Source organism: Temnothorax americanus, unplaced genomic scaffold, assembly GCF_048541705.1.
Source record: "Temnothorax americanus isolate GAGA-0224 unplaced genomic scaffold, ASM4854170v1 Scaffold3, whole genome shotgun sequence".
In the NCBI taxonomy this organism is placed as follows: domain Eukaryota; kingdom Metazoa; phylum Arthropoda; class Insecta; order Hymenoptera; family Formicidae; genus Temnothorax; species Temnothorax americanus.
In genome coordinates this window covers 8,201,534-8,216,227 of record NW_027509442.1, presented here as the reverse complement: position 1 = coordinate 8,216,227, position 14,694 = coordinate 8,201,534, and the positions used below count along the sequence as shown (strand labels likewise).

The window sequence follows — 14,694 nt, the reverse complement described above, 5'->3', positions numbered from 1 at the left end:
AACAAAAATCAACTCATTTGTTTTGAATATTTTCGACTAATAATACTATATTCAGTTTTCATTACGCGAGAGTATATACAATTGCAGTTGCGTTGTAATTATCTTAATTTATTACAAAATATATTCATATCAATATAACACTTCATGATGTGTTATTACTTTCTCTTTTACCACCTCGTATAGTAGGTACGCCAAGCTTTATCCTTGTATACGTACGTCGTATTAAATCTGCTTAACTCTCATCCGTAATACCTTTACTTAACGAGCATTTTCTACATGTTAACGTAGACTTATGTATTCTGGTTCAAAAACGATAATGAATTAAAAACTAGGATATTTCCGTAATATTTGATCCTACTAGAGATTTCACAGTTTTAAAATTATAATAGTCTTTCGGTTTCAAAAATAGTCTTTCATAAAGGTCATTGAAATTATGTTACGAAGAAAAGAGTTTCAGTATAGCGAGCATTATTAGCGAGAAATACTTTCTTATGAAATTGCCATCGGGGTTACGATTGCGTGCGCGCGCCTGTTCCTAAAACACACATTTTGAAATAAAACCTCGATAACAAGACAAAGCTGGTAGTGCTCGAAAGATTATAAAGTCGCGTATATCAGATTGCATATCAATTATGATATGAGGGTCCGAATTATTTGGTTAGCCGTTCGCGTAAAATTGCGCAGGAAAGAAATCCACACTGTAATCCGCGTACATGGAAACGTTCGATTTTGTAACCTGAGATTTTGTAATCGCAATAAAATAAACAGTCAATTAAAATGTTTGGTTACGGATATATAGATTAAAAGCATGTCTTTCTCTCTCTCGCTCTCGCTCTCGCTCTCTCTCTCGTTTGTCTCAATTTATAAAGCACTGTGCTAAGTGGCGATGAAAAGTTACGCTTGGAATTTCGCGGAAACTCCGCTAGTAAATAACTGCGGAATTGTAAAAGCTCGCGCAACCGATCGGTATATGTAGAGATCGCGCGCCAGTAAAACAAAAGCACAACAAGACCGGTCCGCGCAAAAAAAACGAAAAAATTTGACGCTGGAGTTTTACAGAAAGAAGTTTACGGGTATTATACGCACTGGCGAAAATGACGAAAACGCGTATCTACCAGAACAGAGTTTGACTCTTGTCGAAATTTCTGCTCGTTTCGAGTGACATGCATCGCAAGTTCAAAATTTCAAGAAACTCTATAGCTGCGCATGTTGGAAGGATAAATTTTCCGGTTATCGAGTGATCGTTACGCCAAGATTTTTGTACAAATTTCAGAAATTACAACAATCCATCGAGAACATTGATCCCATTTGATTCCACGCCGAGTAATTTTTCGCTTACCGCAACATGCTCTCTCTCTACAAGAAACAGCATTTTCAAGAAAAAAAGGTATTTTAGAACACGGTTGCAGAGCTGTAATTATTATACGTAGCTGACACACTTTAAAATCATGTAATTTAACAATTCGCTGCGCCTGTCCCCGATTTTTTTAATCACGAGCCGAGATAAACAGAGGATACATGTTAGCCAATTCGTATAGGTGCTCATAAAGTCCCGAATAATACTATCGTAAAGGGGAGTACGTTATAAAGGGAATATCGAAGCGTTTCGTTTTTAAGTACAGGGAGAGTGTTCATTGTTGGTTTTCGGTTGATTTTTTTTGTCCTTTTATCTTCTGCGCTCCAAACACTATTTTTATTCCTACAACATCGCTTCAGCATTGTACACGACACGTGAGATTACTACTTCATATTTAATTCATGATGAACCGTTGTTCATAACACTTCTCCATTTAATTTGATCCTTAATTTAAAAAGTACAAGTTTAGGGCGTGGCAGAACTATTCTGTCCGTTTCAATTTTGGTACGATTAAAGTTCGTTTAATCATCAAGTTTTTAACATGAAATATTCTTTTTTTGTTACCAAAAACCTTCATGTCTCTTTATTGAATCTCCGCATACGAAATAATTTATACCTACATTTCATCGAATTTTGTTTTTAAGAAGTAATTATTCTTTCATAATTTTTTTTAAATTACATTAGTTTAGGCAATTTCAATTGTAAAGAAAAATAAGTGTGAAAGTTTCTGTAATAAATTTTTTGATAATTGAATGTTTCAAGCATACAATTTTATGTGATTTCGTAAAATACATTGAAATACAAACATGATATGTGTTATTCGACGAATAGTAAAACCAGATTTATATGTCAACGAATGAAACGAGTCTGTGTAAATAAATTTCTGGAAGAAACAGTTTTTGAAAAACCCACCTCTCGATAACGATGTTTTCATAGAATCGAGCTTGGTCGAGAGATGAATGTATCAAACCGTATAGAATTTCCATTCGTTGGTCGAAAGCAGGGAGCACTGACATCCTACACGTACGTGGAAGGAAAGTACGGTGAGGTGGAATGTTAGACAGAAATGAAGGTATGGAAAGAATTTTCGAGATAGAGAGAGAATACCTCAATACACGCATACTTGATATTACCTGAGAAAAATGGCTATCCGTTTGCGAAAATGGTAGAACTTTAGAATCATAATACTTGTTTGCATTAAAATAAGCAATTAGATAACACAGAAATTAACAAAAATTTATTATTGCGTATTATTTACTAATTGTAAGTTGTGAATTTCCTGCAATTTACTTGTTAAACTAAAAAATAACTACACTAAAATAAAATAACAAAAATAACATAAAGGTTTTGTTTTATTTTAAATTCGTTTAAAATATATATCTAAATTTTATAATCGCGACAATGTCTCTGACCTTTGCCACAGCCGCTTATCGATTTTATTTACGATTCGTATTTTACATTTAATCATTATTCGTATTTAATCCATAAAGTTATATCTTTATTCATTTTTATTTTATGTTAACTTTGTTTAATTTCCTTTTTATTCTTTTTTATATTATATTGTTTAGTTTATAGTTTATAGTTTAAATTGTCATATTCTTTGTTTAAATTATTGTGCTGAGGACTTAATACATCAGTCGAAAGGTTCATAATGTTTGTCTATTATTGTGGACAATAAACTACAGAATAACTTAATGTGTGTGTGGTAACATCTTGTATTGCTCGTATTTTGGTGATTGGTATTAATACATTTATTTAAAAAAAATTCTGTTCTTATTAAAAATAATATCATTCAAAAAATAAAATTGTCCGTTTCTCAAGACTCCACAAATTATTTCTGTAAGATTCCAGTAAATAATTATATCATTCACTAAAGAAAACAAATAATAAGGTATAACAACGATTCGATTTCGGTGAAATCCGTTTCCGTCAACCTTCGCCTTCGGTTGGCAGCAATCGAGAGTAAAAAAAGACAATCAAATCACATCCTAAAATGAGACTTTTATATAGGTGCATTATAACGTCTATTATTACTATACGTACTTGTGTCATTATTCAAATAATATATATATATATATATATTGTATGGGAATAAGTTTTAATGTTTAGTTTCCGGGTTGAAAGCGCATGAATTTTTTATTTGATTCCGACGTTTCATGAACATTTCAGTTCACTTCATCAGGGAAAAGCAATCTGATACTCAATTGCTCCTCGACAGGTGTACCTTTATATCTAGTAATCGACCGAGAGGCAGTGGTTGGTAGGAGAAGGGAGGGGACAGAAGTCTAATTGCGTTTTGATGTTCTTTTATGGTTGCTAGTATAATGCAATTAGTAATATAATAGCAGACAAATAAATTACAATCAAATTTTATAAAATATAATTATTCTAACTAGTTTTTCATTTGTGTGTTTATAATATAAAAATAATTTGTTCTCTAGGCATATTTCTTTTTAATTAATTATTTTAAAAAGTACTATTTTATAGCAATGATCAATAAAAACCTTATTTTAAACCTATTTTTTTATCGATAAACAATAACACTAAAGTTTATAAAAAGAATTTGTATGTATGTACGTCCCGTGAATAAAATGAGAAAATCTGCCATTCTCACTATTCGAAACATATTTGCGATTGACCGAGTAACATTATACCGTCGGACGATGTTGATGTGTTGAGTTTTATAATTGTGACAGAAATGTCGAGAATACAAACCAGATACGGAAAATAGAGCGAAAAGTATATAGGACTCGTAATAAAGTTTTCAAAGACAACATCAGGTCTGATATCTAACAAGTTTATTCTACTCGGCTGCCGTGACAAAAACTGCAAGTGGAGATCTCTATCCTCCACCATCCGTTGCCATCACCGCAATCTCCTCGGCCACAAACCAAGCTTGTATTCTCCAACATTCTGGATAATATAAAGGGAGTTTTTACTTTACAATTCGCTCAAAGACTTTGACTCTAACTATAATAGTGCAGAAGCATTAGAGATGTTAAAACGGATCGCTATTTACACTTTGATTAAAATTTGCGATTTCAATTAGCAAGATTCCGATCATGTTTTATGCCTAATGTGTTAATATAAAATAATCAATATATATAAACCCGTAATTATTTTCTCATTTAAGTTTGGAAAATCATACTTACACGTTTCGCATTACATTAAAAAAAAAAAAGTTCGATAATCGACGAGAACAGTTAACACACAAATATGAAATTATTTTTATTTCTCAAATTACCTCGGCTTCTGGTGACTGCACTATCAAGGACGTCCGTGGTGGTTTCTCCGGTGGTATTTTCTTCAGTGTACCAGTGAACGAACTGGCAGGTAGACTGGCACTCGTTGCTGAAGCACTCTCGTGACTCTCGATCTGGCACTGAAGTCGGTGAAACTGGGAAAACGAAGTACGCGACACATCGGCACGATCGAATTGCGGAAGGCATGGTAACGGCATTTGCGACATGTTCGGTATCTGAATGGAATTCGGATCGGAAATGTCGTGTTGCACGCGAGACGTCAGTTTCTCGCACACGGACGATTGGCAAGTTTGAAGGATGGCGTTCTGCGGGTACGTAGTCAGAAGCGTTTGATGAAGGCCGTGTACTAGTTGATGAGCCGAGCAAGATTTATCTGATGACTGTTCTTGATGATTCGAAAGAGAGCTTCCTTGACCCTGATGAGTATCGCTTGTTAACGGAAGTTGCGCAAAATCGCCGGATGTCTTATGAGTCTTATCATTCAACTGACCTTGATTCTGCAAACTGTGTAAACGAGCTTGCAGGTCATTCTGTTGATGCTGAAATTGCGCCACTTTATCCAGAATCTGATTCTGATTTTGAAGACATTGCAACTTGGCTTGCAGGTCGCTCTGCTGACGCTCGAACTGGCTTAGCTTTTCGGAGATTAAATCGAGACTCTGTTGATTCTGTAACTGCTGTTGTTGAGCGTGAAGAGAGTCTGTTTTCTCACTCTGATTTTCCAATGTATTCTGTAAGTTCTCCGTTTGGCTCTTACTATGAGTGAGCAAATTAGATGAGGTATTGTGACTTTTACGGTGACTATGGATTATGTGATCGATTTGATCAATTGGTTTGTTAGCAGTCGTCTCGCCAAAATCAGTTACCACAGTCAACACAGTCTTCGTGTCCAATTTTGCCTCGCTGAGAGCTGGATACTGATGACAAAGATTTGGACTGGCTCTCTGCGATGAAGCGGTACTGACTACCGAGCCAAGATTCACTACGGAACCTGTAATGGGTTGCTCATCAAAATCCTTCCTCGAGAGTTCCATATGTTTTGTCAGATCGGCGCTAACGTGTCTCAAGTGTCGTCGTTGCTCCATTATAGTGCTCTGACTAATATTTGGAAGTGGTTGAAAGGCCGATTGAGACATTCTGGATTCTTTCCGATCGTCCGGCGGATGAATCGATCTGATATCTCTCCTTTCCTCTGACGGGTTACGAGAACGAGGGCTTGTCGTAAATATCGGACCTTGAATCATAGTTCTTTCGTGTTCTTGCCGTTGACGTTGCTCTGCCCAGATCGCTAGCTCCTGTCTAGTCTTCTCAAAGTTTTGGCTAACAAAAGAAGGACTTTTCTGTCCGGCGCGATCAACAGACGTTTCGCGAATCGGCATAAACGGCATAGGCGATCTCCTTACATCTTCCATTCTCTTTCCTTCCAAATTCATGGGTGATCTTCGATGCTCTTCGAAATAATCCGAGCGTCTATTCTCAGGAGGGATGACATTCCTTTGATTCGGACTCACATTACCCCATTCGGGCTTTCTATCGGTCCCTATGTTCTTTCTATTTTCTTGTCTCGTATCGAACGCCATTGGCGATACACGCAGACTAGCATCTAGTCTTCTTTGCTCAGCAGGGAACATTTGATTAGTCTCGATTCTCTTCGCGTCTACCACAGTGGTAGTTTTCCTTCCCGACACAATCTCTTGATTGCCGTCACCAGGAAACGTAAAAGTTATTGTATCATTACGTCTTTGAAAGCTGGTAGTCACATCGACAGATACGGATTTCCTGTGCTCCGATCTGGACACGTACAAACCGCATTCAGTGGCAATTGTGTCGACCAATTTCTCTCTGCCTGACTGTTCACCGTTAGTGTCCACATATAAACCGTCCTGTCTCGTTCTAGGATTTTGATTAATCGTGGTTAAGTATCTTCTTTCTGGACCGTCCGGGCCAATTGGCGCGCCCGTCATAATAATGGCGCCATCGCTACGATGAATCGAATCTTGTTGAGCAGTCGGGTTTGACTCATATTTTGCCTTTTGCAATGCCGGCACATCGACGCTGGCAGATTTTCTGTGTCCAGGGTCATGGGTGGTGATTTTGGAATTACCACGAGGCGGCACCATCGGTTTCGGTCCTCGGCAAGGCCGCTCCGTCGTTTGGATAGCGATTCCGTGGGTTACGTTCTGAGCTATCGGTTGAATGATCGGTTGCGTCTGATACTGGCTGATTTCTTGTGAAAACCTCTGCGGATTCGGCGACTGTTGACCGGAGTATTGCTGAGCTGGGTAGATACCGGCGTGCGGATTGTACGGTACGGCGTTCATGACCGTTTGCGGATATTGACTGTAAGGGTATTGTGGCTGAGTACCGAATTGAGCGTAACTACTTGGTGGCTGTGGCACGACTACACCCGAGTAATAAGGTGGTTGCGGACTAGCGGATTGCGAAGGTATCTGTGTGCCATGTTGAACCGTTACGTATTGACCCTGCCCTGTGAACATTGGATTAGTCGTACCGCTTTGACCATAGAGATTCGGGTCGCGATAAGTGACATCTCTCGTCACATAACCAGCTCTATCGGAATATTGCGTTTGCGGGTAAATCTGTGACCTGACCTCAAATTGTCCTCGTATCTGTGAATATTGATTTTGATCATAATCTGGTGCAAATTGTGGTTGCACTTGTACCGGCACTGTCTGAGTGCTGGTCTGAGACACGTGCTGAGCTCTGTCCGCGTTGCCTTTGTCTTGACCGTATTGCGGGGGTGGTAGTTGACCCGTCGAAGGATGTTTATCTTCTGGTAATCCTACGGATTGCCTCCTTCCCGATGGATACTGCGCTATTGGATGAGCAAGTTGCTGTTGTTGTTGTTGCTGCTGTGAAAGCGATTGCGGCTGCTGATCCTGAACTTGCCCGGCAACTGAGGTATGCTGTGTCCTTTCTTGGGTAAATCTTTCGTAATCCATCGTTCGATTCTCGAAACCGTTGGTTAAGTCCTGCTTCGTCGGCTCAGCGAGTGATTCAGCACGACCGTTTTGGCAAGTTGTCTGTTGACTATCCGTTGTTTGTCCAGCCTGGTTCTGTCCTTGAGCATCGCTCAGTCCACCTGACCCGGACTGCGACATGTTGGTGGCCCCCACCGACGGTCGTCCGCCGATGTAGCCGAGGATTCGCCCTAATCCACACACTGTGGCGACTTAGTGAGCGACGTTGTCGAAAAGATCTAAACGCTAACTTGAACGCTGCCACCGCAGTTTTTGTGCCTTTTTACTTGTGCTAATTCAATTCGAGGCATATAAACTTTAATCTTGCTACCAATGTTTCCAATTTTCTGGGAAATCTTTGTTTCTTTGGGCAAACTTTGAACTTTTTTATTTTTTGAAATATTATTTGTTTATCGCTTAGAACGGGAGGGAGGTAGTTACCAATTCTTTAATAATTAAATATTCTAGTGTATTTTACCTCAAAAATAACAATTATGAGATAATTGATAGTAAATAACATTCATATGATGTTATTCAATAAAGAGCATAATAGAAAATAATTAATAAGAGACAGTCGTCAAATCTACTAATATTCTTTGACGCAGTTGTTGATTCACTCGCTTTGCTTCACGACAAAACGAGATTGTAGTGGTAAAGCGTTTCTCTTTCTTGTTTCTCCACGCACTCTTCCGTAAACACTTTGGTGTTTCGAACAATGTCGTTACATACGGAAGGGAGTTATCCTCTTTTCTTCAATCTCACTTTGTCCTTTATAAGAGTACTTTTCAGGATGGCAGTGTAAAACAGTTTGCTCTTCCCATAGTCTTCATCCTCTTCTCGGCTCAAGACATCGTATACATACGCTTCTGTTCATATTTCTGCAATATATTTCTAATGCATTTATAAATGTAAACTTTTGATTATCTCGATATTGATTGAAAACACTGTGGCTATATGTAAATTTTTCCAAACGTTATATATGCCGATAATCTGACTTTGATCTTTTATCCATACTCCTCTACACATCTTTTGATTGAGTTGTCTTGATTTTCTCTCAAACTTTCTAGAAGCAAACTTTTTGTTTTCGTTTGTTGATGACCTTGATCACAATTAACCATTAACTTGGGAAAGAAAAGGAAAATGTCCCGATCCTGTCAACTTCACGAAAGCATCGTTTCATTAATGTGTCCGTTGTCACTAATAACAAAGTTTGCATGTCTCTCCAGTTTCCGCATATTTTTGCGCGAACTTTGCATCCAACCCAACTTATCTGAAAATAAACAATTTCAAAATGCACCGAAGGTCTTTCAATGCACTCACATCGTGGATTTTCGCCCTTGATAATCATAACATAATATAGAGATTTGTGTTTTTTTTTATATATTATGTTGTCAATTTTCACGTAAAAAGGAGAGTAATTTTGTTAAACCCATATTGACATTAAAAACCTATTGATTGAAGATTTTCCAAATCATAATTCAGAATATAAGTTTATTAAAAAATATGTTATTGCTTAATTACATTATTAACCAAAGACCTATAATATTATTAGAGTTTTATTACACTTTACATATTTCATCTAAAAATAGTTGTTAAATTACTAATCGAAGTTTTAACCCAAATCTAAACTTAAAAACTGATTAATAATACCCGGAACATTTAATTGCATTGGTTATTCTATTCTATGATTTATTTTACTCCAAAAAAGCAGAAAATTGTTTCCTCGATTTCCCAAGTGTCTCGTGATCATCGTATTTTCTACGAACAGAGCCATCTTTCACTGCCAAAAAGTTAGTTCTCGGGAAATGGCGGCGATGAAAAGTTCTCATCGGCTTGCAGCTAACCGATAAAATATTAGTAACAGGAAAGTGCTGAAAATTCCTTAACCCTCCCCCCCAGCTTATATTGAATAATTAACAATGTTGTACAATGTTGTACAACTCGTACTTTATATTTAATACTTTTTTCGCTTATATTTCGCTTATATCTCTGTACTGACGATTTTTCGAGTATTAGAAAAATTTTTGAGCACAGTTTAATTGCCTTTCTCCTCTTCGAAAAATAACATAAAAAAATATATAAGTATTTGTATATATATAAAAGATATACAAAAAATATACAAAATTATTTATATACAATAAATTATGTTTTTTCAACTTTGACATCTTTTAATGTATTTATACGGTTTAAATTTTGATATAATCCTTTAATTGTGTGATCCTCCAAAATAAATACTGCTGAATTTCAAAAAGAAATAAACCATAAAAAAAAGTATAAGAAAGATAATGCTATATTTTTTATTTAAAAAATCACATTTATATATGTACAAATTCTCTTATGTAAACAGCCTAACACAAGCGATAAATTATCTCTTATGACGGTTAAAATTAATTATTATTTGCTTATAGTGCTTATATACAATCGACATTAAGTAATAAAATCTTTTCTTGTTTTGCCCACCTCTGAGTGAATGTATTCAGTATTCTTTTTCTCTCATTCTCTCTCTTTCATCCCCTCTCTTCCAAAATTAAATAATATTTTAAATATAATTACATATTTATACTTTTCATATTACAAACTTCTACTACTTTTTCCTTATACGTATACCAGAAGAGATAAATACAATTATCCTAGATATGTCTAAAGGAAAAAATATCTATGTAAGCAGTGTCGTACTTTACAATTTGTTATATATAAATGTAAAATTATTGTTTTTATCTTTTGCTCTCTTTTCCACATATTTCATATCTACTTTTTCTTTTGCAAATACATAAAGCACATATTACGTGCACGTACATCAATACATCTTCATATATTTGCCCATATTCATCATGCTATTAGTACATCAAAAATCTAACTGTTTGTGAAATACAATCACTGCATATTTATATCTATATGTTCATGCTCTTTCGCAGTGTACATTGTATTCGTATATCCTCATAGATCTTTAATATTCCTACTATTCTGCATGTAGAGGCGTGCGCGTTTGTGCTTACGTGAAAAATCAAGTGTGAACTGATTTATCTTTGTTTTGGCATGCATTATAAAATTTCAAAAATTATTATACTTTATACATATATATAATAATATATAAACTGCGGAATTAAAAAAATTAAATGGTAGATGGTGAATTTGAATGAATCAGTGCGTAGATGCAAACTTCGTAATTTGAATAATTTACGTGAAAATAACGCTCGTCTAGTGTCGGAAGCACTCGCCATATGATGTCGAATTGCCGTGAGAACTCCATTTTCGTTAGTTATTTGTTAGCGATAGCGATCATAGATCTGTTCTTTGACAATGACTCAAGTTACGGCAAAAAATACGCATTGTCAACAAACAATTTACGCAAATTATTTCGCGTTGGGCATAAAATATACATAAGATTTTATGGTTCACATCGACAATGACAACTGATTGCTTTCCGAACTAAAACAATAGCGTACTTTCTCTTGCAATTAATACGTATTATTACACTTCAGTTATTGCATTTAAATTAATTTTACTTAAAATTATACAGAAAGTTATTTTATAAGCTTATTTAATAAATTGTTAATTATATTTTGTATAATCGTGATGACTGTTAAAATATTATAAGATTATATAAAATTATATAATTTTAATTACTGCTTTTTGACGTAGTTTCTAGATTTTCGATTTTCCATTTAATAATGTATTCCTTTTCCTGCGTAATAAAATACAAATTCAATTTACACGTAACTCGGAATTAAACAATGAACAAAAAATATTTATTTTACTCATAAAAAGGCATAAATGTAAATAAAACCTGGTTTAACCTTATATAGGTACGCAAAAATGTATAAGTTGAAAACGTTTCACTTTGTTTGTCACGCATCGCTATTTAGTACGTCATATATTTCTCGTTTTAATACTCGTAGATAATTCAAATTATACGTTGCTTTTTTCGTAACTTTGTGCACAAACAAAAGTTCGAATATACATACGCGCGAAAGCTGCAATAGGGATCCTCTATCCAAAAGAATGTTGTATAGATCACATTCACCGGATTCAAATCAACAGCTAAGATTAATGAACAAATTCTAAAGCTAACTTTATGTCCAAATCGAATAGCCAAATCAGATCGACGATTGATGCACTCGGAGAAAATACAAATAATCGACCGACTCGCAACTACCTGCTGCGAACTATCTAATAACATTTCTAAATTCGACTTAATGACATATTAGTATATTATATACAATAATTCAGATTGAAAAGCGCAAAGATGTGTGTTTGATTTAAATAATATAAATAATTAAACATGTATTGTTTACATTAAGACAATTAAAAAATATATTGCAAACTAATTTTCTGCATTATCCATATTTAATAATATAAATAGGATTATATTTAGTAGGATTATATTTAATATAAATAGGATTATATTTGGATTATGGGAACGTATTATTGTGATATATGTGTCGACTAAATTATATTTTCAATATTGTTATCTATTTCTCTGACTCATTCTCTTTTTAATGTTCAAATAAACTTTGTAACATTATTAATAAGAGCAATAATTTGTTAGGAAATTGTTTTATGTAACTTAGAAATAAGTTCAATTCTTAAAAAGAATAACAAATAGAAGCAAAATACTGTAAAGAGTCAATAATTGAGAAACTTTGCCGTTCTCTTATATAGAATATTCTCCACCGTTTCTCTCCACCGGCATTTTCTCTCGCGCATCGCGAATATTTTCCCGTCTGCCTGCATCAATTAATTTCAAGTTTTCGTCAGTCTAGGTCTCTGACCTAAATACGAAAGTTCGTCTCCCACTATAAAGCCGACCACGATCCCGGACTTTTCCAGCGGACTTCATTTCGTCCAGGTTAATTGAATCCTCGAAGCGATACGATTGGCGGGCGACCAAATTTCGCCAATTATCGTATCCAGCGGCGGAGAACTGATTTAGTTCAAACTGAAAATCGTTTATGCAGACGCGGTCCGATTACGGCAATGTTAATTTCCGTGCGAACTGTGAAAAAAATATCGAAAGTAGCACGATTGATCGATGAGGTGTGGAGAGAGAGAGTCATCGGGCGTCTATTTGACATTCACGAGCGAGCCAAAACCAGATCTCTCTGCCTGCTGACTTCTGAATACATCCTCGACCCAGAGTCGCGAAAAGCATATTAAAAAAGTAAGCGAATAGAGGTAATATCCATGCATCATATCGCGTGTGCAAGACACGCTTCACTCTTGAACCGAAACGGCGAAGGCGACGGATCGTTGGGTGATCTAGAGTGGAATAAAAATGTTTCCAAATGACAAACTATATATACAGAACATAATTAAAATGAGTAATAATGATGCCGTTTCTAGACTTGTGCGAAAATTGACGTTTTGTAGTAAGCTTATACTTACACGAAACATATAATTTTTTTCCAACCTTCATCAGCTTCTCGTTTGCACGTATATTTTTTGTCTGTGTGTCTCATTACATCTGAATAAATAAATATTAAGTATTAAATGTGCGCGTAAACAAGTATTGGCGCGCGCGCGCGCGCACGTGTGTGTGTAAATTATAAGAGGACAATTTATGCGAAACAAAAAACACCTACTTTGAATTTTGTGATGGTAGAAATCGCATGCCACGATCTCCATCGTTCTTGGTGTGTATTTTTCTTTTTTTTTAGATAACCCTAGTTAACCCAAGGTTTTCTAATTTCCATATTTATCAAAGGCGTCAAAAGTTTTCTACACTAACTTGGTTTCAAACTCGGAAACTCGCTCCCTCTGGGCGAACGGAAGCTCCGTCGCTGGAACTGTCTTGTTCCGCTGTCACTACGTGAAAATTAAGGAGGATAGATGGCAGCATTATTTCTCCAACCTACTGTCACCGTTTAATTATAATCTGACAACAGATTATATGCAATTCTAGATGTGTTAAATCCAGTTATGCTTTTGTGTGTTATTAAATGTGCCTAACCAGATACGACCATATTATGGCAAAACTTGCCAAATTTGTCACAATAATAAGTTATTATAATATTGTTCGCTATTCGTGGAAACAGCTACATATATAGCTTTATTCGTTTCTAAGAAAGAAAATGTAGAGCAATATCTAAATTTTTGCAAGCAAAACAAAATTCTTTTGTTAAATATAAATCCAGAGAAAACTTTATTTAAAAATTTCAAATTGTTACAAATTATTTTTTGGTATACGTTAATGGAACAGGCCTTTTAAATAAAATATAAAATATTGTACATTTTTAATACTTTGTTAACAATTGCCCATACTATTGTACGGACTGGTGTGAAATTTTCACCAAAAGTACTACTGAGAGGATTCTAAGACTTAGAAAAATTACTGTTCCCCGATGCTAAGCACTCCCAGAGCTCTGCAATATATGAAGTGCGCTCGCGTGAAGACTGTAACTTTTCGTTGCGCAAAGAATACCCTTCTACCGGTGAACATGTAAAGAAGAAAAATAATAAGATGGCGAAAACAGAATTAATATTTCATTAAAAATTGAATTTTATCTTTATATTAGAATGGGTTAATATTTTTTATAATTTTCTAAGAAACGCCTGCGAGATTTATAATAAAGACTATTAAAGTAACAGCTACGAAAATTCGTTTTGTGATGCACGTGTAAAAGTAAAATGCTAATTAGAACTTTGAGTGTAATTTACGCGGCGAAAACATAGCTCGACAAAGGGAGAGTGAAAAACGTTCCAAAGATGTGCGAATATTTGCTCAAACTGATTTCGTATGTCCAATAAATAAGTGAAACAATAAGCTCGATCTTATTTTCTTTAGTTACCTCTTTAATGTTTACTTCCTATTTCTTTCTCCTTTTCCCTCGTTCTTCTCTTTCTCTTTCTTTTTCAACGAGAGAAATAACAGGAACATACATTAACAATTCGTTTAACATACATTTTATTTTATAATTCAACACTAAAATTAATTACTTTATTTTAACGAAATTTTTAACATTTATCAAAGTATAATATGGTTTTATTATTCTACAGCGAGTTAATTATTATCAAGGTATCTTGCAATTCAATAATTTTCAAAATTTAATTCACTATACATATATTTTAGTCGACCTGCAGTTATATTGCTATC

The 14,694-nt window shown here is 35.1% G+C and overlaps 1 protein-coding gene and 1 long non-coding RNA gene across 5 annotated transcripts in view; one reads left to right on the top strand and one right to left on the bottom strand.

The window, feature by feature from the left end:
• LOC143900015 (uncharacterized) overlaps positions 1 to 14,694 on the bottom strand; it is a 297,879-nt gene that overhangs the window by 254,703 nt on the left and 28,482 nt on the right. For both annotated transcript variants that reach the window (XM_077410902.1, XM_077410901.1), the window contains exon 2: positions 4,602 to 8,871. In XM_077410902.1, coding sequence (XP_077267028.1) covers positions 4,602 to 7,742 — 3,141 coding nt within the window. In that variant the 5' untranslated portion in view covers positions 7,743 to 8,871. The remainder of the gene's footprint in view (positions 1 to 4,601; positions 8,872 to 14,694) is intronic.
• The window catches only part of LOC143900050 (uncharacterized), a 53,426-nt gene that overhangs the window by 23,457 nt on the left and 15,275 nt on the right, over positions 1 to 14,694 (top strand). The window contains exon 4 of one of the 3 annotated variants that reach the window (XR_013257706.1): positions 2,294 to 2,984. The exons of the other annotated variants lie outside the window; for them this stretch is intronic. This is a non-coding gene — a long non-coding RNA (uncharacterized LOC143900050). Of the gene's footprint in view, positions 1 to 2,293; positions 2,985 to 14,694 lie in introns of those variants that run through there. 3 annotated transcript variants of the gene reach the window in all.